The following is a 26,206-nucleotide window of genomic DNA, read 5'->3' as shown; positions in this document are numbered from 1 at the left end:
TTTTCATTTCATTTCATTTCATTTCACAGCGCCAAGGACTTGGGTTCAATTCCGGCCTTGGGTGACCATCTGTGCGGAGTCTGCACGTTCTCCCCGTGTCTGCGGGGGTTTCCTCCAGACGCTCCGGTTTCCTCCCATAGTCCAATGATGTGCAGGTTAGGAGGACTGGCCAGGCTAAATTACCCCTTAGTGTCCAAAGGTGAGTAGAGTGGGGAAGTGGGCCTGGGTGTCGTGTTCTTTCGGAGTGTGGGTGCAGACTCGACGGGCCGAATGGTCTCCTTCCGCACTGTGGGATTCCATGATTCTATGAAGATATCTGATGCATCATTGCACTTCCTCATCATGTGGGGCAGAATTTTCCCTGTGGGGGAATTGCAAGGGGGTGAGGAGTAGGAGGGTGCGGGGGGTGGGGTGCTTTAAATTCCATGGGTGCGTTTCCTGCTCTCTACCCACCTGCCTGCTTGTGCCCTGGGAGGGTAAGGTGGGACGATTTCCTTATTTATGGGCCTCCTTTTCAAATCAGAGGGCCCCCTTAAGGTCTGCTACTCAACCCCAACCGCTCAACTCCAACTGGGTGTCATCTTTCCCCCCCCCCCCCCCCCCCCCCCCCCCCCCGCCCCCCACACCAAACTGGGCCTGCCTCTGTGCCCTGGCTACCTTGCCAACCCATCCCAACTCTTGCTAGCTACAGCCTCCTCTCCTGCACCTCCAATTCACCTGACATCTGGCCACTGTTTCTTCTTCATTGGGACTGAGTGCAGCCCCAGCAGTGGCCACCGCTTCCGGAGGCGCTGCTGGGACAGAGAGCTGCCGAACATCTGATTGGCCATCAGCGCACGAGGGCAGGGCTTCACCTTCAGGTGAGCCCTCTTAAGAATTTTAGAGGAATTTGGATTTCAAGGCAAGAAGGATGATTTTGTGGGGAGTTGGGCGTAAACTTTGATGGAGTGGCACAGGAATAAAATCCTCGATTCTCTATCTTCAATTCCCTGACAGAAAGTGCAAGCAGACACACCCCTTGTCAGGCCTCTCTCTGCTGATGTGATCTTGAACTGTCTTCTGACAACTTGTTGAGAGCCTGAGTGACACAGGTTGGCTCGACCAGGGCTTTTTACCTCCCCTTCCTTACGGGCCAATCTCCTCATGGCTCCGCATTTGCGCTTTGAAAATAAACTTGGCAACCTCAGAGCTGTCAACGTTCAGGAGAAGTCAGGAGTGAAATACAGGATTGGAACCAGAGAGACAGCTAGTGAAACACGAGGACCTGTGTTTAATTTAAAGAATGAAGCATGTCTAAATTGAGGCATGTAAAAATTTAAATGGTTGTCGAGTCTGGGGAAGTGCTTTCCCCATTCTTCCTCCTTTTCAATCTCTCTTCTGCCCACCCCCCAATTCTCTTTCGTTAGCCCCTGAATTTTAATTGAGTTTTTTTACGTCACCCTTCTCTTCTTTCAGTATTAAAATTTGAATTGCACAAAACAAATAGGGATTCGCATTTGGTCCCTTTAAAGTCTAACATGGCCGCCACGCAGCGCCCCGCCTGGAGATAGTAAGGCCTCAGGCCTTGTTGTGGAAAAAACTAGCCAAAACTTTGAGGTTTCGCAATTGTCTTTTATTATAACACGAAGTTCGTGGAGGGAGTTAGAGTGACCACCGTCCTTCTAATTGTCCCCACCTTACACGAGTATAGCAGTACTTTATATGGTTTAATAAGCAATATTTAGAAAAAACGAGGCATTCCTTTGATAAGCCCAGAAACAGAAAAGCGAGCAGTGTTAAACAACAGGCCTTGAATTCCCAGCCTAAGAACAATAATAATTGTCTACTCTCAGCTTGGATGAGACGCATCTTATGGAACTACATGGAGGGGGCCTGAAGACATGGCCCAGAGGGTAGGAGGATGTGGAGAGAACAAATGTATTTATTTGTGGGATAATGGCATGACAGGGAAGGTCAGCATTCATTCCTAATTGGGCTCGAGTGGTTGGCAGTGAGCTGCCTTCCTGAACCGCTGCAGTCCTTGTGGCGCAGGTGTATCCACGGTGCTGCTAGGAAGACAGTTCCATGCTTTTGACCCGTTGACACTGAAGGAAGGGCAATATAGTTCCAATGGTGCTTGGATGGTGGGAAACCTGCAGGTTGCGGTGTTCCCACGCATCTGTTTCTTGTCCTTCTGGATTTGGAAGGTGCGGTCGAAGGATCCTGGATAAGCCATTGTTGTACACCTCGTGGATGGTACGGTCCGTTGCTATTGTGTGTTAGTGGTAGAGTGAGTGAATGTTTTTTTAAAATAAATTTAGAGTACCGAATTCATTTTTTTCCAATGAAGGGGCAATTTAGCGTGGTCAATCCACCTACCCTGCACATCTTTGGGTTGTGGGGGCGAAACCCACGCAGACGCGGGGAGAATGTGCAAACTCCACACGGACAAGTGACCCAGTGCCGGGATCGAACCTGGGACCTCGGCGCCGTGAGGTGGCAGGGCTAACCCACTGCGCCACCGTGCTGCCCAAGAGTGAGTGAATGTTGAAGGTGGTGGATCGGGTGCTGATCAAGCCGGCTGTTTTGTCCTGGGTGGTGTCGAGCTTCTCCTGTGTTGGAGCTGCACTCGTCAGCTCTTTAGGGGCTGGTTTAGCACACTGGGCTAAATAGCTGGCTTTTAAAGCAGACCAGGGCAGGCCAGCAGCACGGTTCAATTCCCGTACCAGCCTCCCCGAACAGGTGCCGGAATGTGGCGACTAGGGGCTTTTCACAGTAACTTAATTTGAAGCCTACTTGTGACAATAAGCGATTTTCATTTCATTTCATTTAATTTTCATTTCATTTCAAGGTAATGGTGTGAAAATGGGCCTATTGAACCCATTTTATGGTTACAAAATGGGGGCAATCAATTCTCATACCTAACCTACAGACGTTTGGCTTCTGCTTGGTGTAGTCGAGGGGAATAAATGTATAATATTGTGAACAGCTGATGCTGATGATAGGTCTGAAGACTGAAATAATAGAAACAGTCCATTCACGGAGGAAAATGCCAGCTGTAGGTATAGACCCTGTCAGGACAGAGCTGTCAGCTCAAGGGAAAAGATATGCACAGGATCAGGTCTACCAGAGACCGAAGTGTATATGTTACAAAGGATAGTTAATGTCATCACCCTCCTGGAATGAAACTTTATTTATGAATTGGGTTAGACCTTTGCTCTCCCGGAATTGACTGCTTTAACAGACCCTGCTCAGTAAAATACTGGGGTGTTATTGCATGTATTTCACAACTGAACACAGGTCTTCAATGGCAGAAATGAACCTATCACCCACTGAATTATTGCAGCGTGATCAAACCAACCTGTGCCTGGACACCACCTCCGTCTGATTCGGAGCCCCCCCCACCCCCCCACCCACCCACCCAGGGCTGCTTGGAGAGCTCCCCTTCATTCCTGAAGGAATACTCTCTCTGGGAAAAAAAGTTTCCACATCTGATACCGGGCACAATCTTTGCGCAGGAGCCAAATCGTGAGTTGTTGCCAGGTTATTTTCATTCCGTCTTTCCTGGGACGCGGATGCCACTAGCAAAGCCAGCCCAAAATATCCTTGGACCAAATGACTTGCTCGGCCATTTCAGAGTCAACCACATTGCTGTGGGTCTGGAGTCACATCTGGGCCAGACCTGGTAAGATTGGAAGATTTCATTCCCTGAAGTGAACCAGATGAGTTTTTACAACAATTGATCATTTCAATCCCAGATTTTATTCGTTGAATTTAAATTCCACCAGCTGCAGTGGTGGGATTTGAACCCATGTCCCCAGATTATCACTTGGGGCCTCTAGATTGCTGGTCCAGTGACATTACCACGATGCCACTGTCCCCACCACGCCATAGAGGACCCTGAGGGAAGTGATATAATTGGAGTCCATTTCAACCCTATCCGCTGCTCAAGAATTATTTCTCTTGGACGAGTGGGAGCAGACGTGCTTGCTCAAGCTCCATTAGCAAAGATTAAGCCTCTCCTGGACCAGCCTCGCACACTTCTTCATTTCCCTCCCACACCTTGAGATGATTTGACAGGCGAGATAGAGAGAAACTGTTTGCCTGTTTCCTTCAGTGTAAAGAGGATGGGGGCATGATCTTAAGCTGTGAGGTCTTGATGAGGGGCAAATTAAAAATTTCAAAACCGAGGCTGATAGCCTTTTGTTGGGTATAGAATCATAGAATTTACAATGCAGAAGGAGGCCATTAGTCCCATCGAATCTGCACTAGCCCTTGGAAAGAGCACCCTACTTAAGCCCACACCTCCACCATACCCCCGTAACCCTGTAACCACACCAAACGTTTGGACACTACGGGGCAATTTAATGTGACCAATCGACCTAACCCGCACATCTTTGGACTGTGGGAGGAAACCGGAGCACCCGGAGGAAACCCATGCAGACACGGGGAGAACGTATAGACTCCATAGAGACAGTGACCCAAACCGGGTATCGAACCTGGGACCCTGGCACTTGAAATATAGGAAAGAAGAACAAATGGAGCTACGATTCAGACCAGCCATGATTGAACTGAGTGGCGCACCAGGTTCCAGGGCTGAATGGTCTGCTCCATTTTTGGAGTTTCATTGGGTAGCCAAAAAACGTCAGAATTTTTACAGGTCAGCAACCACTTTCTTCCCTACTTCCTGCTCATTCCGGGCAGGAATTCAACCAGTGCATTGGTAACGAGGCCCAGCAGTCAAAATCAACCCGACTTCCATCTGACAAATACGAGCGGAAATTGAAACAAAAGCAAAAGGAATTTGCTGCCTGCAATCCGGGGTATAGAATCATAGAATCATAGAATTTATAGTGCAGAAGGAGGCCATTAGGCCCCACCCCCCGATCCCATCTTATAAAATGACTCATTGCTTCCCAAGGCAGCACGGTAGCACAGTGGTTAGCACAGTTGCTTCACAGCGCCAGGGTCCCAAGTTTCGATTCCTGGCTTGGGTGACTGTGCGGAGTCTGCGCGTTCTCCCCGTGTCTGCGTGGGTTTCCTCCGGGTGCTCCGGTTTCCTCCCACAGTCCAAAGATGTGCAGGTTAGGTGGACTGGCCATGATAAATTTCCCCTTCGTGTCCAAAAAAGGTTTGGTGGGGTTACGGGGACAGGGTGGAGGTGTAGGGATAGGGTGGAACTGTAGGCTGAGGTGGGGTGCTCTTCCCAAGGGCCGGTACAGACTTGATGTGCTGAATGGCCTTCTTCTGCACTATAAATTCTATGATTCCATGATCCTCATTCACAAGGAAAACGTCATTCAGTTCTTGCTTATCCAGCAATGAAGAATTATGTCACATATTAGTTGCGGTATTCTATTGCTCCTAACTGCCAAGGTTTTCACACCAGCGCCTAAGTTGAAATCCATTGAAGGTTCCTCTTGTTTAGGGGAAGAGCATCTTTGGAATGGGTACTTGGGATGAGGGATTTCAGTCATGTGGAGAGACGAGGGATTGCTGGCGTTGTTCTGAGCAGAGGACATTAATGGGAGATTTAATAGAGGTATTGAAAATTGTGGACAGTTTGATAGAGTAGGCAGGAAGAAACAAGTCTCTTGGGGCCGAATACTTGTGTTGCATACTGGCCAGATGTTCTAGTTTGGCTAGGTTGTGCTTCTTCAATCACGTTTCCCCAATAAAGTGTTCTGAGACCATTTTAACCACGGTTTTAAGTCAAGATTGATTTGACAAACGAATATGCATCAACAGAGTGACTAAGGAAAAAACATTCCGCTGGCTGAAGGGTTGGTTACCAGAGGACATTGCTTTAACATAAGAGGCCAAATTATAAAGTGGGTAGGTGAGGGCATGTTTATTTTGCACAGTGAGTTTTTTTGGTCTGGAATGTGCTGTCTGTAAAGGTGATGAAAGTTGGTTTAATAACTTTGAAAGGAGAATTGTGAGATATATTCTTTATCTCAAGGCAATGCTGAGATGATTCTACTTTCTAAGTGTGCACTAGGTTTATGTACAAGAGTTTTAAATTATTTCTATAATCGCAAAATGCCTGCACTGTGCTGACAGGTGGGATTCTAGTAGCTTCTGTGGTGCCTGCTTACTTTGCTCGGAGTCCACGCCCAGACTTAAGCAATCAGGCACAGTGATCATAGATTAGTCACCAGACCCACATAATCAAGCACAGACTCAATTAAACCATCGAACAGTACAAATTGGCGAAATCATAAATCCAAGAGGAAAAATCTTTTGAGCTGGGGAGCGGACAAATTGGACAGCTCTTTCCCAGAGCTGGCAGAGACGTGATGGGCCGAATGCCCTTCCTGATTCTGGGATTCCTGACATCAGTCCGAAATTTGCCTGTGCCTAGTTTGAAACTTAGTCTCTCGTGGCCTACACCACTCAATGTGAAGCAGGATCTCAGATTCCTGTTCCTACTCCCGTTACTATCTTGTAACTGATATTGAAAAGATTGTTTGGCGTGATTCGGAAAAGAACAGGGAGGGCTCTAGCGTCCTGGCCAACATTCCTTCACTCGGCTACAAGCTGGTCATTCATTTATTTGCTGTTTATGGGATATTCAGTGTGTGAAACAGCTGCAGCTTTGACCTTGAAAATAACAAGCGACTGCCCTCCAAAAATCGTGATGTGGTTCTAAAGTACTGTGGAACATTCTCGGGTGGTATATAAATCGCAGCCCCCTTCCTCTCATATCGTTTCACAGACCCCTCTCTTCAGGGCTGTAAGGACCAAATGTTAAATTATCACCTTCACTGCCAAGCCAGTAATCTGACAGAACAAACTCAAGGCCCTTTATAGGGCCCACCTCAGGCAATAATCTAACAGAGCAACATCTCGCTCTTTATCGAGTCCACATCATCTATTCCATTGACGTTCGGCACTGCCAAAAAAAAAAAAAATCCTTTATTTTTCCCCTGGTTCTTTCCCCAATTATCTTAAATTTGTGGCGTCAGGTTACTCGCCCTACTACCAGTGGAAACAGTTTTTCCTTCTTCACACAATCAGTGCTTATTTGTTTGTGACAAGAGATTTGACTGAATGCTGCGATTATAAATGGCCCCAGAGCACGTTATTAGGGACGTATAATTGAATCGACAAGGCCAAACTGGAACATCTGGCTGGTTTATAACGCAAGTATTTGACCTCAACAGGCCCGTTGTGTCGGAGTACAATACCGTGTTTGTACTTCCGATGCTGCATTTTAAGTAGGTGCTTCTGTTTTTTGTTAGACTTCCTCACTTAGAAAGAATTGTAAGAGCGAGTAATCAAAATAGTGAGGTGTAATTATTGTGAGGAAAACCCTCGGGCTTTGGGCTTGAAGCAGGTTTGCTTCATACTTCAGCCATACTTCCAGTACAGTGGGCGAGAAACCAGAGACGAGAAAGAAAGGCAGAGTTTGTTTTGAAACATCACCTTGCATGTTTTTATTAGGATCTGGTGGCAAACGTCACTTGGAGTAACCTTACAGGGTCGCCCCAGGGCGTCAAGACCTTATTTGAAAGACTTGTGTGGAATTCAGGATAATGACTGACAGGAACTGCTGTGATGAGGCGAGGACATTTGGATGAAGCCTATGGTTTTCTCAAACCCAGTCATCTCCTGGTCTTGTGGGTCGGATTGTTTTACAAAGGAACGGGTCTTTGCAGCATTTCATACCAGCCAATGAGTGGAAGGGGCTTCAAGAAGGAAAAGAATATCCAACAGCCACATATCTGTATTGATTAACTAAACAATTGCTAATTCTTCTTCGCCGATCATTCGTTAACGAGTGTGATTGCCCACCGAAGAAACTCTGTATCACTGGTCATGGGTCCTTGAGGTAGCTGATGAGCCCGATCCTGGAGCCTCATCTCTGACCCCACATTTGGCCGGTGTTTTCGGGAGGTGGGATCGGTCCTTGGACTTGAGATCACTGGTATTCCTTTCTCAGGCTCCTTTTCCGGGCCTCCTCGAGGGTGTCCTCGAAGAATTGTGTGCCTTCAATCAGGAGGTTCCTCCAAGTAGGTCCCTTCATGCAAGGGTCTCCCCAGGCATTGGCGTCTATGTTGCATTTCTTGAGGTAAGCCTTTAGGGTGTCTTTGACCCGCTCCCTCTGTCCTCCTCTTGTTCGGGTGCCTTCCTTGAGCTGGGCGAAGATGATTTACTTTGTCAGTCGGGACTCTGCCATCCTAAGCACATGACTGGCCCAGCGAAGTTGGTATTGGATGATCATGGCATCATTGCTGTTGCTCTTGGCTCCTTCAAAGGTATTGATGTTAGTACGTCTATCCTCCCAGCTGATGCGGAGAATCCATCTCAGACAGTGTTGATGCTACCTCTCCAGCACCTTGAGGTTGCTGCATAAAGTCCATGTTTCTGAGCCAAATAGAAGATTTGGGAAGACGACTGCCTTGTACACGAGGGATGAGGAGCAGCAGCAGCTCACACATGTTGGGCGGGATTCTTCGTTCCGGCATGCCCGCATTCCCAATTGGACAGAGAATCGGGCGTCGGGGCAGAATCGGGATTCACGGCAGGCGCTGACCTGATCACGACGCTCCAACTCCCTGCTGACGGCAAGACTGAAGTTCGGACCTTGCGCGCCAGCGGGATGATGTAAATGAATGCAACTGGGTCTTAATGCTCTATTTGCATTCATTTAGCAGGCCTGGTGCCCTATGCTCTGGCCCTCTGAGGTTCTCCGGTCCACGCGGCCGGGAATCACGTGGGCGCGGATCACTTGTGGTCTCTACCAGCATGGCCCTGACAAGTTGGACCTCGGGACAGGCCAAGGGGGTAACCCCCACCCCCCCTAAGGTGCTTCCAGACAGAGGTCCCTTTTCTGGTTGGGGGTTGTCTGTGTGAGGAGGGAGCAGTCTGTGGGGGGTAGGTCTCTTTAGGCAGGGGGTCCCTGTGGGTACCTGGGGGGCAGGGCAGATCACCCCCGTACTTGAGGGTGGGGGGACACCAGGCAATCCCGGGGGGGCTGCTGAGAGGTGTTGGGGGGGGGGGGGCGTTGCCAATGATTTGCGGTGCTGGGGAGGGTGCAGGCTGTGGGATCTCGCTCTTGGGCCACCCGCTCAAAATGGTGGCCCGATAGCGGGATTCCCTCGTAGTCCACGCCATGCATAAATTTGCATGGCAAGGAAAACTGAATTGCTTGCTGGTTTGCACTCCTTGGGGGGTCGTAAACTAGATGCAATTCACCTCCGGCAGGAGACCGCCAAACGGAGAATGCAGCCCATTGTTTTTTACGTATGGGAACTTTCAAGTGTCGAGTTTACTGACATCAGTACACACAGTATAGCCTGAAATAAAACTGCTTTCTCATTAATTGATGCCTACTGGAGTGAACACTCACCTCACCTGTGAACCTAAATATGTGTCATCATTTGGAACTGGATCTCCAAAATATTGTCAATAATTAAGATCAAGTGATTGTTGCCACATGGGATCATGCAACAGGTATTTTGCATCTGGTGCGATCCCACAATCTGAGGTGACGTGTTCATTTTCTCGTGGTTATGAGGGCTAGTAAAGGAATATTCGCAAGGACTTCCAATTCTTCTTCCGTGAGCACTGTACTTAGTATCTGCTAATTCCTCCTTCCAAGATCAGTTCAAAATTCCCTCCCACTCTGAAGGTACATCATACTTTAAATTTCTCATAGCCTTGAACATCTTTCCCCTTTTAGGTCATGTTGTTGTATTATAAAGAATGCCAAAGCGAATTGGGTTGAGTTGTTAACAATGTGCAGGCACTGTCTGGTAGCTGAGAACAGAAGCAAGACTTACATTGAGATAACACCTTTCACAACTTCAAACCAACCTAAAGCAATTTACAATGAATGAAGAACTTTAGAAGTGTCCGTCACTGTTGTAATGTGGGAACCAATTTGTACACAGGAAACTCCTGCAAACAGCAATGAGATAATAACCAGATTTTTGTTTGTGTTATGTTGATTGAAGGATAAATAGTGGTCAGGACATTGGAGAATGAGCTTTGCTCTTTGAAGTAGCACCATGGGATCTTTTAATAATAATAATCTTTCATAATCTTTATTGTTGTCACAAGTAGGCTTACAGTAACACTGCAATGAAGTTACTGTGAAAATCCCCAAGTTGCCACACTCCGGGGCCTGTTTGGGTACACAGAGGGAGAATTCAGAATGTCCAAATTCCCTAACAGCACGTCTTTCAGGACTTGTGGGAGGAAACCGGAGCTCCCGCATGCAGACACGGGGAGAATGTGCAGACTCCGCACAGACAGTGACCCAAGCCGGGAATCAAACCTGGGACCCTGGCACTGTGAAGCAACAGTGGTGACCGCTGTGTTACCATGCCGCCCTGATTAGACATTTATTTCATTGGGTCTTTTTTTGTGTGGGAGCTTGGAGACCTTAAAATCGATGCAGGGTTTCCAACATTACACTGCACTTCAAAAATACATCAATGCTTGTCAAGCACTTACAAGAAGTCCTGGGGTCATGAATGATGTGTTATGTACTCTGGGATAACGCAGGCTGCAACTGGATGCAGCTGTAACCAAAAGATATTCCAGACCTTGAAGTTAGTCCAATCTGATTTATTGAACCAGTAGCACAGTTAGCACAGTTCTCTATGATTTCGACTCTCTGCTAACCTAAGTGTGGTTACTCTGTCTGACTGAACCAGACTAGCTCTTAGCCACGTGCTGGAGGTGTGATACTGTACATACACCCTGACTCACTGTAGATGCTCATCAGTGGAAAGAGGCGGAGTGTGAGTGCCTCGTGCCTTTTATAGTGAGATACCACCCCTGAGTGTCCTGCCTGCTCATTGGTCATGTCCTATTCTCTGTGTTCATTATCTGCATGTCTGCATATCATGACAATGAAAGGTTGTATTACAATGGAAGTCTTGTCTCCTTATACATAACTCTAAAAATATTGTGTGTCAGTAGCTGGAGGATTTCGTTTTAAGAGCTGCCAATGCTTCATTCAGGGTTTTTTTTTTGCGTTGGAAGAATGGCATGACCAGAAAAAAGTTCACAAGAATTAAGAATAGGAATTGAAATCCTTAATAACTGGTTTAGAATGGACTTGGGGAATAGGGTAGAACCACAGAGTCCTGGACTTACTGCTTTGTAAATCAGGCTGCCGATATTGTTGCTAAGGTTTGATGAACGTTATCAGGTTTAGATGTTTAGGTCCAGCTTTTTCCTTCTCTTGCTCATGGGGGCACTGAAGTTTTGAAGGGGAATGCAGCATCAGAGGCTGATAAATAAAAAGGTCTGACAATGGGAATCTATTCTTAGATGGGAATATCGTCATTCGGAATCTCTTTCAGAAGCTGTCTCAAGGAAATTGGCATATTTGAGATTCATTTTTAATTTGTTATGTTTAAATCCTGAGGGTGTTTCAATTGATTCATTTCTAGCTGGGTGCATCATACCTAAGTGCCCCATGATGTTGTGTTCAATATCCTCCTAGTTAATTCCACCTCATGGTACCAGGAGATACTTTATATTAACGGGTCAGAGTTTCCCAGCAGTGTCTTTAACAAGAGAAGGTGCAATGACACACTTGGGTTCCCCTTAAGACAGGTCTTAACAATGATCGACAGGTTGACTGAACACTGTTGTTTTCTTTGCTTTAGATCTCTTGGCTGCCAATCGATCGGTTATGTTCTTTGGTTACCGTGGTTTCCTGGATTTCCGTTCAATGTTCCTCGATGAGTACCACGACCGCCTTTTCATTGGCGCCAAGGATGCCTTGTACTCACTCCAGCTGGAACGGGCAAGCGTTGACGCTAGAGAGGTAACTCATGTTTTCACTTTGTTGCCCAATCTTCTGGATACTCCGGGACAGAGTGAGGGACGAGGGGCATAATCTGAGATTTAGAACCAAGGGCATTTCTAAGGGAAACTAGAAAGCACTTTTTCCATAGGAAAAGCAGTGAATTCTATTCCCCCCCCCCCCCCCCCCCCCAAAAGGTTGTGGTCAGTGAGACAGTGTACGCCTTTAAAACACTGGGTAAATGTATCAAAGGGGATGAAGAGTGTGAACAGGTTTTTTAAAATTCACCTGCGGGATGTGAGCATCGCTGGTTAGACCAACATTTATTGCCTATCCCTAGTTGCCCTTCAGAAGGTGGTGGTGAGTTGCCTTCTTGAATTGCTGCAGCCCTTGAGGTGTAGGTACATCCACTGTGCTGTTAGGGAGGGAGTTCTGGGATGTTGCCCCAGCGACAGTGAAGGAGCGGCGATGTTTTTCCAAGTCAGGGTGGTGAGTGACTTGGAGGGGAACCTCCAGGTGGTGGGGTTCCCAGGTATCTGCAGCTCTTGCCCTTCTAGATGGTAGTGATCGTGGGGTTGGAAGGTGCTGTCTAAGGAACCTTGGTGAGTTACTACAGTGCATCTTGTAGATGGTACACACGGTTGCCACTGTTCTCGGTGGTGGAGGGTTTGAATGGTTGTGGGAGGAGCAATCAAGCGGGACTGCTTTGTCCTGGATGGTGTTGAGCCTGTTGAGTGTTGTTGGAGCTGCTCTCATCCAGGCAAGTGGAGCGTATTCCATTACACTCCTGACTTGTGCCTTATAGATGGTGGACAGGCGTTGGGGGGTCAGGAGGTGAGTTACTCACCGTAGGATTCCTAGCTTTTGACCTGCCCTGGTAGCCACAGTATTAATATGGCTAGTCCAGTTCAGTTTCAGATCAATGGTAACCCCAGGTCAATGGGATGAGAAGCGTTATAAGGTGAAACAAGGCAAGACAGTACACAATAAATGGGACAGCAGAGGTGTGTGGAGAAACAGAGAAAGTATAGGACGATAAGCTCATAGATCCTTACAGGTAGCAGGACTAGTCAATAAGGTGATTGTGAATGAATATGACAGACTTTGCTTTATTAATTGAGGCATAGAATGGAGGAGCAGGGAGACTCTGTGTCCCACATCTTGAGTGCTGGGTAGAGTTCTGATCACTATATTACAGGAAAGATGTGAAACTGGAGAAGGTGCTGAGGAGATTTATGAGGATGTTGACAGGTCTATAAAAGTTTAGCTTCAAGGAAAGATTGGATAGGCTGAGGTTGTTTCTTCTTGAACATAGGCGGCTGAGGGGAGATTTAATTGAGGTGTAAAAAATTATGAGAAGCCTAGATAAATTTAATAAGGTCAGAATGTACTTTCCTTAGCAGGGGGGAGGGGGGTGTCAAAAAACAGAGGGCATAACTTTTCAGTAATCCGTAGATGGATTAGAAGGGGGATGAGGAAATAATTTTTCACCCCGTGGTGGTCGGGACCTGGACCTCAGCCTGAATGGCAGAAGCTCTCACATTTATAAAATGTCTTGGACATTTTCTTGACGAGTGGGATTATGGACGGAATGCAGGAAGCTGGGATCAGACTGGGCAGTTTCCCATTGACCAGCACAGACACCCCAATGGGCCAAATGGCCTCCTACTGAGTCATAAATTGTCAGTGATTTCAGTGATGTAGAGAAAACGGAGTTGAGGTGTCGACAAACCGATCTAATTGAATTGTGGAACAGGCCCGAGGGGTTGCTGACTTCCTTCTGTTCATATGTTCTGATTAACCCTTTTGAAATGTCCCTTGCTTTACTGGAGAGAAGTTGAGGTGGAAGGTCAGGGCCTAAAGAGTAGGTCATCCAGAAGATTGAAGTGAATGGAAAGATAATCGTGGAATAATGGTTAGGCGATGCCCAGCTTTGGGTTTTGTCAGTGCATAGAATGGGGTACAAATGAACAAAAAACAGTACAACACAGGAACAGGCCTTTCGGTCCTCCAAGCCTGCGCTGATCACGATAATGTCTAAACTAAAACCTTCTACACTTCCGGTGTCCATATCTCACTATTTCCATCCTCTTCATGTATTTGTCAAGATGCCTCTTAAACATCTCTATCGTATCTGCATCCACCACTTACCCCGGCAGCGTGTTCCAGGGACTCACCACCCTGTGTAAAAGACTTGCCTCACGCATCTCTTCTAAACTTTACCCCTAGCACCTCAAAAATGTGTTCTTCAGTAATTGACTTGTCCACCATGGGAAAAAGTCTCTGACTATCCACTCTGTCAATGCCACTCATAATCTTGTGGACTTCTATCAGGTTGCCCCTCAACCTCCGTCATTCCAGCGAAAACAATCCGAGTTTATCCAACCTCTCCTCATTGCTAATGCCCTCCAGGCCAGGCAACATCCTCGGAAACCTCTTCTGTACCCTCTCCAAAGTCTCCACATCCCTCTGGCAGTGTGGCGACCAGAATTGTACGCAATATTCAAGTGTGACCTAACTAAGGTTCTGTATAGCAGCAGCATAACTTGCCAATTTTTATGCTCAATGCCCCTACCGATGAAGGCAAGCATGCCGTATGCCTTCTTGACTACCTTATCCACCTGCGTTGCCACTTTCAGTGACCTGTGGACCTGTACACCCGGATCCCTCTGCCTGTCAATACTCCTAAGGGCTCGACCATTTACTGTATAATCCCCAGCTGTGTTAGACCTTCCAAAATTTAATACCTCACACTTGTCCAGATTAAACTCCATCTGCCATTTCTCCGCCCAAGTCTCCAATCGATCAATATCCTACTGTATCCTCTGACAATCCTCATCACTGTCCGCAAATCCACCAACCTTTGTATCATCCACCATAGAAGAGGACGACTGGGCTAGAAGGTCCACGCTTTTGAATCTCTATGAAAGAATGATCTGGAACAAACATTGGTGGGGAATGTTTCTACATTGACAGTGAAGATCTAAAGAGGAGACAGTGTGGAATAATCTACTTTCAGTTTTAAGAAGTACGAGGAGGAAAGATCTGAAGAAAATAATTCAAATGTGCATAATATTGTCAGGGTGTTCCAAAGCAGCAATGAATTACCTTCACAAGCCCCTGTTTCTACCAGACAAACGCAACAACCAATTACCATATAAAAATGCCTCGAGAGAGCAAATGAGTAGTCAGTCTGTTCGTGATGACGTTTGTTGAGGGAGGACTGGTAGGTAGAAAAAGCTAGTGTATTTCCTTTATATTTCAAAACTTATTTTATTTTTAAAGTAATTTCCTTTACGATTACAGGGATTTAGTAATGTTCGAGCAAGCAGGGTAGAATGTTCCCCTGTCTGTTTCTGACGAGAAAGGTCCCACAGAATTCAAGGACAGCTTTCCGGTTGGTCGAAATGGGAAAATCTGATTTGTTTAAAGTTGTTTCACTTAAAGTCATGCTTCCCAGGAAGGCAAGCAGAACTTTCAGTGAGGGATTGATTGTATTATTATTTTCCTGGCACAGCGAGGAGTGTAGGAGTTGGAGCTGCGGATAGTTCCATGTCTGGGCCGCTTCAGAACTCAAAGATGGGCAATGTGCTTGTGATAAAAGGAGAAGGCAATAGACTGGATGGAGTCAGCCCTCGATATAATTGTAGTAATAAATTTGAAAGGAGTAGCCTGATGTGTATACAATCAGTAATAGCAGTGGTAAGTTCCGATCCAGCTCGAAAGGCAATTCAATAAGGCGACAGCAACCTAGAAACCTTTTAATCTCCACCAAACTAATTAAATAAATCTGGAAATCAGAGTTATTATGGGGGAAAACAGCTGACATCTTTGACATCGCTTAACGTCCACTAGCAACTGGATTTTTGAATCCCTTGTTCCAGTGCAAGGAAAATACATGAAGGCCAAGAAGAATTAGTGATTAGATCAAGACGATTTGACTTGCTACCGTGTTAGTAACGGCTGAAGCTCCTATTTCACGACTAAATGTTATTCCAGCGAGCCAAATAAACATTGCGGGTCAGGGCTAAAATTAATTGAAAATCGCCAAGCTTGCCAGAGTCAATAAGGCAGGAGGCCAGATCGGGTTCTGGCCTTCTTACACCAAGCTATGAAGTGGGACAAGACCGAGGGGCACCTGGTCACTCTTTGTTGTTACCGTGGTCAAGGCAATGTGATGTGGGAGGCGGTTTGAGTGCTACTGACCTGTGTCCTCGTCTCCTGACCCGACAATGTGAATAGGCCAAGAGGCCCAGCTCGTTTAATCTTTAATCTCTGTTTGTTGGGAACATTTGTTTTTTGCCTTTAATTAGTTGCTTGTTAACCTAGGCTTGATTAGAATAACTCGTCTCTGAGAAGCTAGGGACGGGTTTTGTCCTGCCTACACTGGAAACATCCAAGTGCAAACATCAAACAAAGTGTTGGATATTTGGCATGCAAAATGGCCGCTCTACCCCCACCTTTGCACTGCAATTCTGGCGTCATTTGCGTTAGGAATGTCAACGGGTCAACAATTTCTAAGAACCTCTGAAGAAATAAGGATGTTTTACTGCAATTGTGTCGGGCGTTGATGAGACCACAGCTGGAGTATTGTGGGCAGTTTTGGTGTCCTTATCTGAGGAAGGATGTTCTTGCTATGGAGGGAGTGCAGCGAAGGTTTACCAGGCTGATTCCTGGGATGGTGGGACTGTCATATGAGGAGAGACTAAGTCGGTTAGGATTATATTCATTGTTGAAACTTATAAAATTCTAACAGGATCAGACAGGGTAGATTCAGAAAGAATATTCCTGATGTGGGGGGGAGTCCAGGACTAGGGGTCATTGTTTGAGGATAAGGGGTAAACATTTTAGGACTGAGATGAGGAGAAATTTCTTCACCCAGAGAGTGGTTAATCTATGGAATCTGCTCCCACAGAAAGCAGTTGAGGCCAAAACGGTGTGGGATTTCAACAAGCAATTAGAAATAGCTCTTGGGGTTAAAGGCATTCAGGGATATGGGGGAAGGCGGGGTTAGGGTATTGAACTTGATGATCAGCCATGTTTATAATGAATGGTGGAGCAGGCTTGAGGGGCTGAATGGCCTCCTCCTGCTTCTATTTTCTATGTATGTGTCTGTTTATGAAATAAAGCTCTAAGATGTCTGAGGATTTATGCATCCAATTGTAAAAGCTGACCTCCTCGACTAATTTGGGGACGAGAATAATCAAATAGAATAATCATTTTGAGTTGTAGAGCACCTGCTGAAGTTGATGCGGGTTGGAGAAATTGTTTAAGGTTCTGCGCAGGAAATGCGTCTTCAGCGCCTTCCCCATATTAGTCTCCATATATTAGTGGCTGCGCGTATATGCTTAGAACCATCCCATCTTGCAGCGTAGAATTGGGCTATTTGCCCCTGTTAACTCCACTCTGGATATTCTTCGAGGTGTAGCTTCAGTTTTTATGTTTTTATCGTCCCGGTTCTTTGTTATTAACACTTGTCCAGCACCAGGGCTTTCTGTCTCAGCCGTGACTCCGCTGGTCGCTCTCCTGCCTCTTAACCAGATAATGTGAATGAGGTCTGAGGCCCTATTTCAGGTTGGTCGGGCATCCCTCCTCAAGTTAGAACACGTGCTCGCCACATGAGGTTCATTCCAGACTCAGAAACACACCCGGGGCAGTCTCCTCTCTGGCGTTCTGTTTGAGAGCAGTGTGGTCCAGGAGACGGATTGGAAAGTATTTTGGGGGGCTCCTGTCACACAACTCATAGAAACAAACATCACAGAAGCAGGCCATTCGACCCATCACACCAGTGCCAGCCCTTTGAAAGAGCTCTCAAATTAGTCTCACCTCCACCCCCTCCATTATTCCATTCGACATTGCAAATGTATCTGTTGGATGAGCTTCATTTCCTTTTTTCAGTCAATATTTTTATTGAATTTTACATTGTACACTGTACAGGGGATGATTTAGATTGGTATTGTTTACAATTCACATGCTTTTCCTTTTTGGGTACTCCATCACCCCCCTCTCTCTTATCCCGCCCCCCTCCCCCACCCTGCCCATTCCCTCCCCCTCCCCTTTTCTGCTATTCAGGTTCTGTCTAGGGTCCTTTCTTCCACTGTAGATGTTATTGTCTATCGTTCAACTTATTTTTATTCTTATGACTTTGTGGGGGAGCCCTCTGGCCCCCTCTACGGTCACTCCCTGAGTACCCTCCTGATGTTTCCTTGGGTTCCTCCCTTGATGTCCCCCCGCGCCCCCCCTCCTTGTTCCTGTCTGCTTTGGGTGGCCCTGATGCTATTGGAATCACCGCACCTCCTCCCTCTCTTTCCATCCGTTACTGGCATTAAACAGATCTTAGACCAGGCTGATGAATGGCCCCCATGCTTTGTGGAAGCCATCGTCTGACACTCGTATGCTGTAGTTGCTCTTCTCCAGGTGGAGAAATTCCGACAGGTCTGCCAGGCAGTCAGCAGCTAGTGGGCGGAGCTGCTGATCGCCAGCTGAGCAGGATTCTCCGGCGGGCGATTAAGGATGCAAAAGCAAGGGCGTCGGCCCCCTTCCCAATATGTAGCACTGGCTGTTCCGAAACCCCAAAGACTGCCACTCTCGGGCACGGCTCCACCCTCACCCCCACAACCTTGGACATCGCCTCAAAGAAGGTTGTCCAGAACCCAACAAGCCTGGGGCATGCCCAGAATATGTGGGCGTGGTTGGCTGGGCTTCCCTGGCACCGCTCACATTTGTCCTCCACCTCCGGGAAGAACCTGCTCATTCGGGTTCTTGTCAGGTGTGCTCTGTGCACCACTTTGAACTGCGTGAGGCTGAGCCTTGCACAGGAGGAGGTGGAGTTGTCCTTGTTCAGTGCTTCGCTCCAGAGTCCACACCCTACTCACATACATAGAAGATAGGAGCAGGCGGAGGCCTTTTGGCCCTTCGAACCTGCTCCGCCATTCATCACGATCATGGCTGATCATCCAACTCAATAGCCCAATACTGCTTTCTCCCCATAGCCTTTGATCCCATTCTCCCCAAGTGCTATATCTAGCCGCCTCTTGAATATATTCAATGTTTTAGCATCAACTACTTCCTGTGGTAACAAATTCCACAGGCTCACCACCCTCTGGGTGAATAAATGCCTCCTCATCTCTGTCTGAAATGTTTTACCCTGACTCCTCAGACTGTGACCCCTGGTTCTGGACACACCCATCATTGGGAACATCTTCCCTGCATCTGCCCTGTCTAGTCCTGTTAGAATTTTATAAGTCCCTATGAGATTCCCCCTCATTCTTCTGAACTCCAGCGAAAACAATCCCAACCTACTCAATCTCTCCTCATACGTCAGTCCCGCCATCCCTGGAATCAGTCTGGTAAACCTTCGCTGCACTCCCTCGAGAGCAAGAACATCCTTCTTCAGAGAAGGAGACCAAAACTGCCCACAATACTCCAGGTGTGGCCTCACCAAGGCCCTGTACAATTGCAGCAACACATCCCTGCTTCTATACTCAAAACCTCTCGCAATGAAGGCCAACATACCATTAGCCTTCTTTACCGCCTGCTGCACCTGCATGCTTACCTTCAGCGACTGGTGCACAAGGACACCCAGGTTCCGCTGCACACTCCCCTCTCCATCTCTAATTCTTCCTCCCATTTCTGTTTTGCTCCGTGGGTCGTTAGCAAATGGAATTCTCTTCCCCAGGAAGCAGTGGAGGCTGAGTCATTGAAAGTGTTCAAGGCTGAGTTAGACGGATTCTGTTAGACAAGGGAGTCCAGGCTTATGGGGGGGGGGGGGGGGCACACACGGGAAAATGAAGATCGCAACCATGTCAGCCATTAACTTGTTCAATGGCTAGAAAGGCTGACTGGCCTATTCCTGCCCCTGAGTTCATAGCCCTACAATATTTTCCTTTCCAAGTGCATGTCCAATTGCCTCATTAAATCTTTGATTCAATCTGCATCAAAAATGACAACTTGGCATTGTCTCCAACATGATAAAGCCCTGTCGCAGGGGTGTTATTCAGCAAAACTTGCCATTGAGCCAGATTGGGAGACAGGTCAGATGCCCAGAAACATGGCCACAGAGGTATCGTTAAGGAGCATCTACAAGGAGTGAAAAGGTGGAGAGGTTTTGGGAGAACTTACGGAGTTTGGGGCTGGGGTAGCTAATGGCTCAGCCTCCAATGCGGGAAAAGGGTAAACTGGGGCGACATAAAACCCATCTTTTCAGGCAGATGATAGTATTTCACTATTTCATCAAACACTGCAGAAAGAAGTGAGAAAAAGACTCCACATCTGCAAGTAATCTCCAAACAAAGCCCAAATTTATCTGCGCTCCTTCAATTCTGACCACTTGCCCATCACTGATTTTTATTGCTTCAGATTTGGCTCTCTGATCGAACACCTTGACTCTGTACCGTCTGGTTAGCAACCCCCCCCCCCACACTTCCACACCCACGTCATCTACTCCCGCAACACCCCCCACGACACCCCCCCTCCCATGACACCCGCCCTATGACACCCCCCCTGGCACACCCCCATGACCCCCCCATGACACCCGCCCCCCCAACAACACCCTCCCACATGACACCCCCTCCCCACGACACTCCCCCCACAACATTACCCCATAACACCCCCCCCCCACCTCCCTCTCCTCCCACGCATCTACCACCCCTCGTGCGCCGCACCCCCCCTTCTCCAAGAGTGGAAACGGTTTCTCCCGAGATCCATCCTATCAAAGCCAATCATAATTGTTGAGGCTGGCAGCCAACCAGGCCGACCCGGAGGTGGATTTTGGAAGTTAAGTATTTTATGAGGCATTGTAAATGGAACCTTTCCGATAGAGAAGTTTTCAGTGTTTAATGGAACAACGGCAAGCAGGTGCTGATCTTGGCCATGGGGTGATGGCGAGCGAGCCAAAGGCTATCCTAACTAGAGGGTATTATCACATCTGTTGTATACAGTGATAAATCATTCCCTATTGCACATGAATATACAGAACTCAGGGATATGTTACTGCCAAAGAATGATTCTACAAGAATCAGCTCCGAGCGAGTGGCTCACAAGATAATGCGTTTGTTTTCCCTATGAGCCTCCCCCACTCTGCTTCACCTCATCCCGGGTTAAGAGGGTTGTTCCATGGGGAAAGATCAATTGGAATGAGAATTCCAAGGGGCTGGTTTAGCACAGTGGGCTAAACAGCTGACTTGCAAAGCAGAACAACGCCAGCAGCGCTGGTTCAATTCCCATACCGGCCTCCCTGAACAGGCGCCGGAATGTGGCGACTAGGGGCTTTTCACGGTAACTTCATTGAAGCCTACTTGTGACAAGAAGCGATTATTATTATTAATATTAATTTTCTGGTGTTTGGAAGAGCGAGGGCGATCTTGTTAAATCCGAGAACATTTTTGTCAAGGTAAGGCACCTGAAAAGCAGGCTGGGATTTGAAGTTGCCCGTGGGGGTGAGGGCAGGAGCGGGTGTTTCATTGGAGATAGCGCCCCTGGGTAGCATGTCAATGCCCCGACACCTCTGGGTCACGCTGGAATTCTCAAAGTGAGGACCGGGCGGGAACCCGCTCGCTTACAATTAATGGGTTGTTCCAACTGTATCAGGAGCTCGTCAACAGGCTGGGGAGAGCGAGTAGGCAATTTTCAATTTGCGAATCGACGACCCTGAACAGCCTGCTGTACATCACAGCACAGCTGGCCGGTTCAACCCCGGGGATAAAATGAGTGTTTCTTATTAAATGGCGAAAACAGTTGTTTGGAAGTACAGAACCTGAATGTTACCGAAAAGAGAGACATGTTGCTGAAGTTTTTCATCTTGCACTCATCAGGACAAACACACGAATGCCAAATTTCAAACAATCACAGCAACGTATGGACGGATAGGCAGCTGAGTTGCCGCCTCACTCGCCATGGCGCAACTCAGGCTGTGAAAGTACTTGTCTGGGGTGTCTTGTGGTTGTGAGCGGGTGCAATATAAATACAAATGATTTTTTTTCTTTCGTTTGACCAGCCGGATCTAACTGCAGTTCAGGACGTAAAACCTGCTGGACCTATAACTCCCACTTCCACACGGAACTGACCCCTATCCCCATTGCTTTGGGTGGGACAACACCAAATTGCATTTTTGTAGTACCTTTAGCATGATACAATGTCCAAATGGCGCTTTGCAGGAACATTATCAAACGAAAATTGACATTGAGCCAAGGAAGGAGACATTGGAGCAGATGAACAAACGCTCATTTGATGGGATAGGATTTAAGGAGAGTTTTAAAGGAGGAGCAATGGTGCTATATAATTGCAATTTTTTGTTGTCCCAAGCCAGGGGAACATGGGGTCAGTTCCGTGTGAAGGTGGGAGCTATAGGTCCAGCAACCTTTAAAGGACGAGAGAAGGTAGAGAGTTTTGGTGGTGGGGCGGGGGGTTGGGGGCGGCGGAATGTCAGAGCTTACGAATTCCACAGTGGCCAATGGTGGAGTGATTAAAATCGGGGTGGCAGGAGGGGCCAACATTAGAGGAAAGTAGAGCTCCTGGGGAGTTGTGGGGCTGGAGGAGGTGACAGAGATAGGGAGAGGGAGGCCCGAGGAGGCAATGTCGGTCAGCAAGCCCAGGGGTGATGAGCGAAAAAGAATTAGTGTAAGTCCAGGCTAAGGGCAAAAGGGCAGCTGGAAGTGCCACTCCGAGAATGTCTGGGCTCCCGTTATTATAGTCCGACAATCCTCTGTGTCCCAGTGGGAGCGTAAGAGAGAGATTGTCCTCTGCCTGCATTTTGGATCAGCCGAGTGCAGTGGATCGAAGCAAATCAGATCACGGGGGTGGCACGAAAGGATGTTTGCTCAATTTTCAACCTAATTAAAATAACTGAACCATCAGTGGACTTCCATCAAATTGTGCCAACATATCCCGCTGTGGGTCTCAGCAGTTCCAAATTCCATCAACAGCCTTCAGCTGCCTTTAAGTTACTAAATCATTCCATGGTGCTTTACTACATCGAATCTGCCACTTTTTGTAGGTCTAGGAGCCTCTGTTGGAGTTGAGGGAAGGCATGTCGACCTTCTGACTAACATTTCTGTCTTTTGCATGGTGACTGGAAGGGTGCCTTACGAGTTTAGTGTTCTATCTGTTACCTCGATCACAAGGCAGTCAGTGAAGTATGAAACTGGACCCTAATCCTTTTCTTGATAATAGGTTCATTCACAGAATGCAGCATTGCAGATGCCTGCCCCCTACTACCAACCCAGGGCTCCAGCAGTCTCGTGTTATAAATGCTCAAAGTACTGAATTAAACAATGCCTTCCAGGACAACGCAACCCGCGTGATTGGCATCTGATCTACAAACATTCATTCCCTGCACCACCAATGCACATTCACAGCAGTGTGTACCATCTACAAAATGCACTGCCGAAACTCACCAAGGCTCCTTCGCCAGCACGACAACCACCAGCCAGAAGGACAGGGCAGCACAAACATGGGAACACCACCAATTGGAAGTTCCCTTCCAAGTCACCCGCTATCCTGACTTGGAAATATATCACCGTTCCTTCACTGTCGTTGGGTCAAAATCCTGGCACTCCCTCCCTAACACACTGTGGGTGTACCTACACTGTACGGACTGCAGCGGTTCAACAAGGCAGCTCACCGCCACCTTCTCAAGGGCAATTAGGTATGGGCAATGAATGCTGACCTAGCCAGCGAAGCCTACATCCCATGGATAAATAAAAAAGGCCTGCGGCTCTTAGAATTAACACACAATTAGCACTATCACTTGCAGACCTAGAAAACATTGAACAAAATTTGGCTGTGGTTGGATCAATCCATACCAGTTCTCATTTCAAGTGCACACAAATAATGTTAAACATCCACAGGAACGTGCAATGTGATGAGCTGGAGGAGTCCAGATATGTAAGCATTCTCCAAGGGCTTGTTTGCCTTCCTGCTCTCTTTTGCTAACTTGTACATCTGCCTGTAACATAACTCGCCGACACTCACCCTGCCCTGTCCCATCCCATTCCTCACATACTCAACCATTCCAAATATACCAGATATGTTGGCTGAATGACAAAGATTTATTTCGTTGATGCGAAGAATATTTCTTGATTATCTTGCTTGTGGGAAGAGAAGGAAACCCAAACTGTAGCCCGGGAGAGTTTGAAGGTGTGGCGAATCACAGAAGAGCTATTGTAGCCTAAATATAAGTAAGTATGGAAAGAAATGAAACAACCTCAAGCACAAACAACCTTAAATATGAAGAATATTTGAGAAAAGTCCAATCTACCAGGAATAAAGACAATCGCTTCCATTGTCCTAACTATTCCATTGCTAACTAGCTGACTCTTTCTTTGTCTTGGCCTAGAATTTAAAAAAAATATTTTTTCATGGGATGTGGGAGTCATTAACAAGGCCAATGTTTATTTTCCATCCCTAATTGCCCTTGAGTGACTCGCTCTCAAAGGCATGGGTGTTACAGGCACCTCCAGTGAAAGATGTATCATCCATTCCAGCATGCTGGTTAATGGGACTCAACACGATCAGCGTGACTGCCTCATGTCAGCACTGGGGATTGGGCAAGGGAAATGCTATCTTCAACGGGGATTGAGCGAGAGCAAGAGGTCTGCAGTGAACAAAGAACAAACAAAGAACAAAGAAAAGTACAGCACAGGAACAGGCCCTTCGGCCCTCCAAGCCTGTGTCGATCATGTTGCCCGTCTAAACTAAAATCTTCTGCACTTCCGGGGTCCATATCCCTCTATTCCCATCCTATTCATGTATTTGTCAAGATGACCCTTAAATGTCACTATCGTCCCTGCTTCCACCACCTCCTCCGGCAGCGAGTTCCAGGCACCCACTACCCTCTCTGTAAAAAACTTGCCTCGTACATCTCCTCTGAACCTTGCCCCTCGCACCTTAAACCTATGCCTCCTAGTAATTGACCCCTCTACCCTGGGAAAAAGCCTCTGACTATCCACTCTGTCTATGCCCCTCATAATTTTGTAGACCTCTATCAGATCACCCCTCAACCTCCGTCGTTCCAGTGAGAACAAACCAAATTTATTCAACCTCGCCTCATAGCTAATGCCCTCCATACCAGGCAACATCCTGGTAAATCTCTTCTGCACCCTCTCTAAAGCCTCCACATCCTTCTGGTAGTGTGGCGACTAGAATTGAACATGATACTCCAAATGTGGCCTAACTAAGGTTCTATACAGCTGCAACATGACTTGCCAATTCCTATACTCAATGCCCCGGCCAATGAAGACAAGCATGCCGTATGCCTTCTTGACTACCTTCTCCACCTGTGTTGCCCCTTTCAGTAACCTCGGGATCTGTACACCTAGATCTCTCTGACTGTCAATACTCTTGAGGGTTCTACCAATCACTGTATATTCCCTACCTGCATTAGACCTTCCAAAATGCATTACCTCACATTTGTCTGGATTAAACTCCATCTGCCATCTCTCCGCCCAAGTCTCCAAACAATCTAAATCCTGCTGTATCCTCTGACAGTCCTCATCGCTATCCGCAATTCCACCAACCTTTGTGTCGTCTGCAAACTTACTAATCAGACCAGTTACATTTGCCTCCAAATCATTTATATATACTACGAACAGCAAAGGTCCCAGCACTGATCCATGCGGAACACCACTAGTCATAGCCCTCCAATCAGAAAAGCACCCTTCCATTGCTACTCTCTGCCTTCTATGACCTAGCCAGTTCTGTATCCATCTTGCCAGCTCACCCATGATCCCGTGTGACTTCACCTTTTGGGCCAGTCTGCCATGAGGGACCTTGTCAAAGGCCTTACTGAAGTCCATATAGACAACATCCACTGCCCTACCTGCATCATTTTTGTGACCTCTTTGAAAAACTCTATCAAGTTAGTGAGACACAACCTCCCCTTCACAAAACCGTGATGCCTCTCGCCAATCTGTCCATTTGCTTCCAAATGGGAGTAGATCCTGTCTCGAAGAATTCTTTCCAGTAATTTCCCTACCACTGACGTAAGGCACACGGCCTGTAGTTCCCTGGATTATCCTTGATACCCTTCTTAAACAAAGGAACAACATTGGCTATTCTCCAGTCCTCTGGGACATCACCTGAAGACAGTGAGGAGCCAAAGATTTCTGTCAAGGCCTCAGCAACTTCCTCTCTAGCCTCCTTCAGTATTTTGGGGTAGATCCCATCAGGCCCTGGGGACTTATCTACCTTAATATTTTTCAAGACACCCAACACCTCGTCTTTCTGGATCTCAATGTGATCCAGGCTATCTGCACACCCTTCTCCAGACTCAACATCCACCAATTCCTTCTCTTTGGTGAATACTGATGCAAAGTATTCATTTAGTACCTCGCCTATTTCCTCTGGCTCCACACATAGATTCCCTCGCCTGTCCTTCAGTGGGCCCACCCTTTCCCTGGCTACCCTCTTACTTTTTATGTACGTGTAAAAAGCCTTGGGATTTTCCTTAACCCTATTTGC

General features: G+C 47.2%; 1 protein-coding gene across 1 annotated transcript in view; it reads left to right on the top strand.

Annotated features, from left to right (window-relative positions):
• LOC140388571 (semaphorin-3G-like) overlaps nucleotides 1–26,206 on the top strand; it is a 207,214-nt gene that overhangs the window by 77,594 nt on the left and 103,414 nt on the right. Inside the window, exon 2 of the mRNA XM_072472981.1 lies at nucleotides 11,610–11,770. Within this exon, the coding sequence (XP_072329082.1) occupies nucleotides 11,610–11,770 (161 nt within the window). The remainder of the gene's footprint in view (nucleotides 1–11,609; nucleotides 11,771–26,206) is intronic.

This window comes from Scyliorhinus torazame, chromosome 13, assembly GCF_047496885.1.
Source record: "Scyliorhinus torazame isolate Kashiwa2021f chromosome 13, sScyTor2.1, whole genome shotgun sequence".
NCBI classification, from domain to species: domain Eukaryota; kingdom Metazoa; phylum Chordata; class Chondrichthyes; order Carcharhiniformes; family Scyliorhinidae; genus Scyliorhinus; species Scyliorhinus torazame.
Note: the sequence above shows the minus strand (reverse complement) of the source record. Positions and strands in the feature narration are given on the sequence as shown.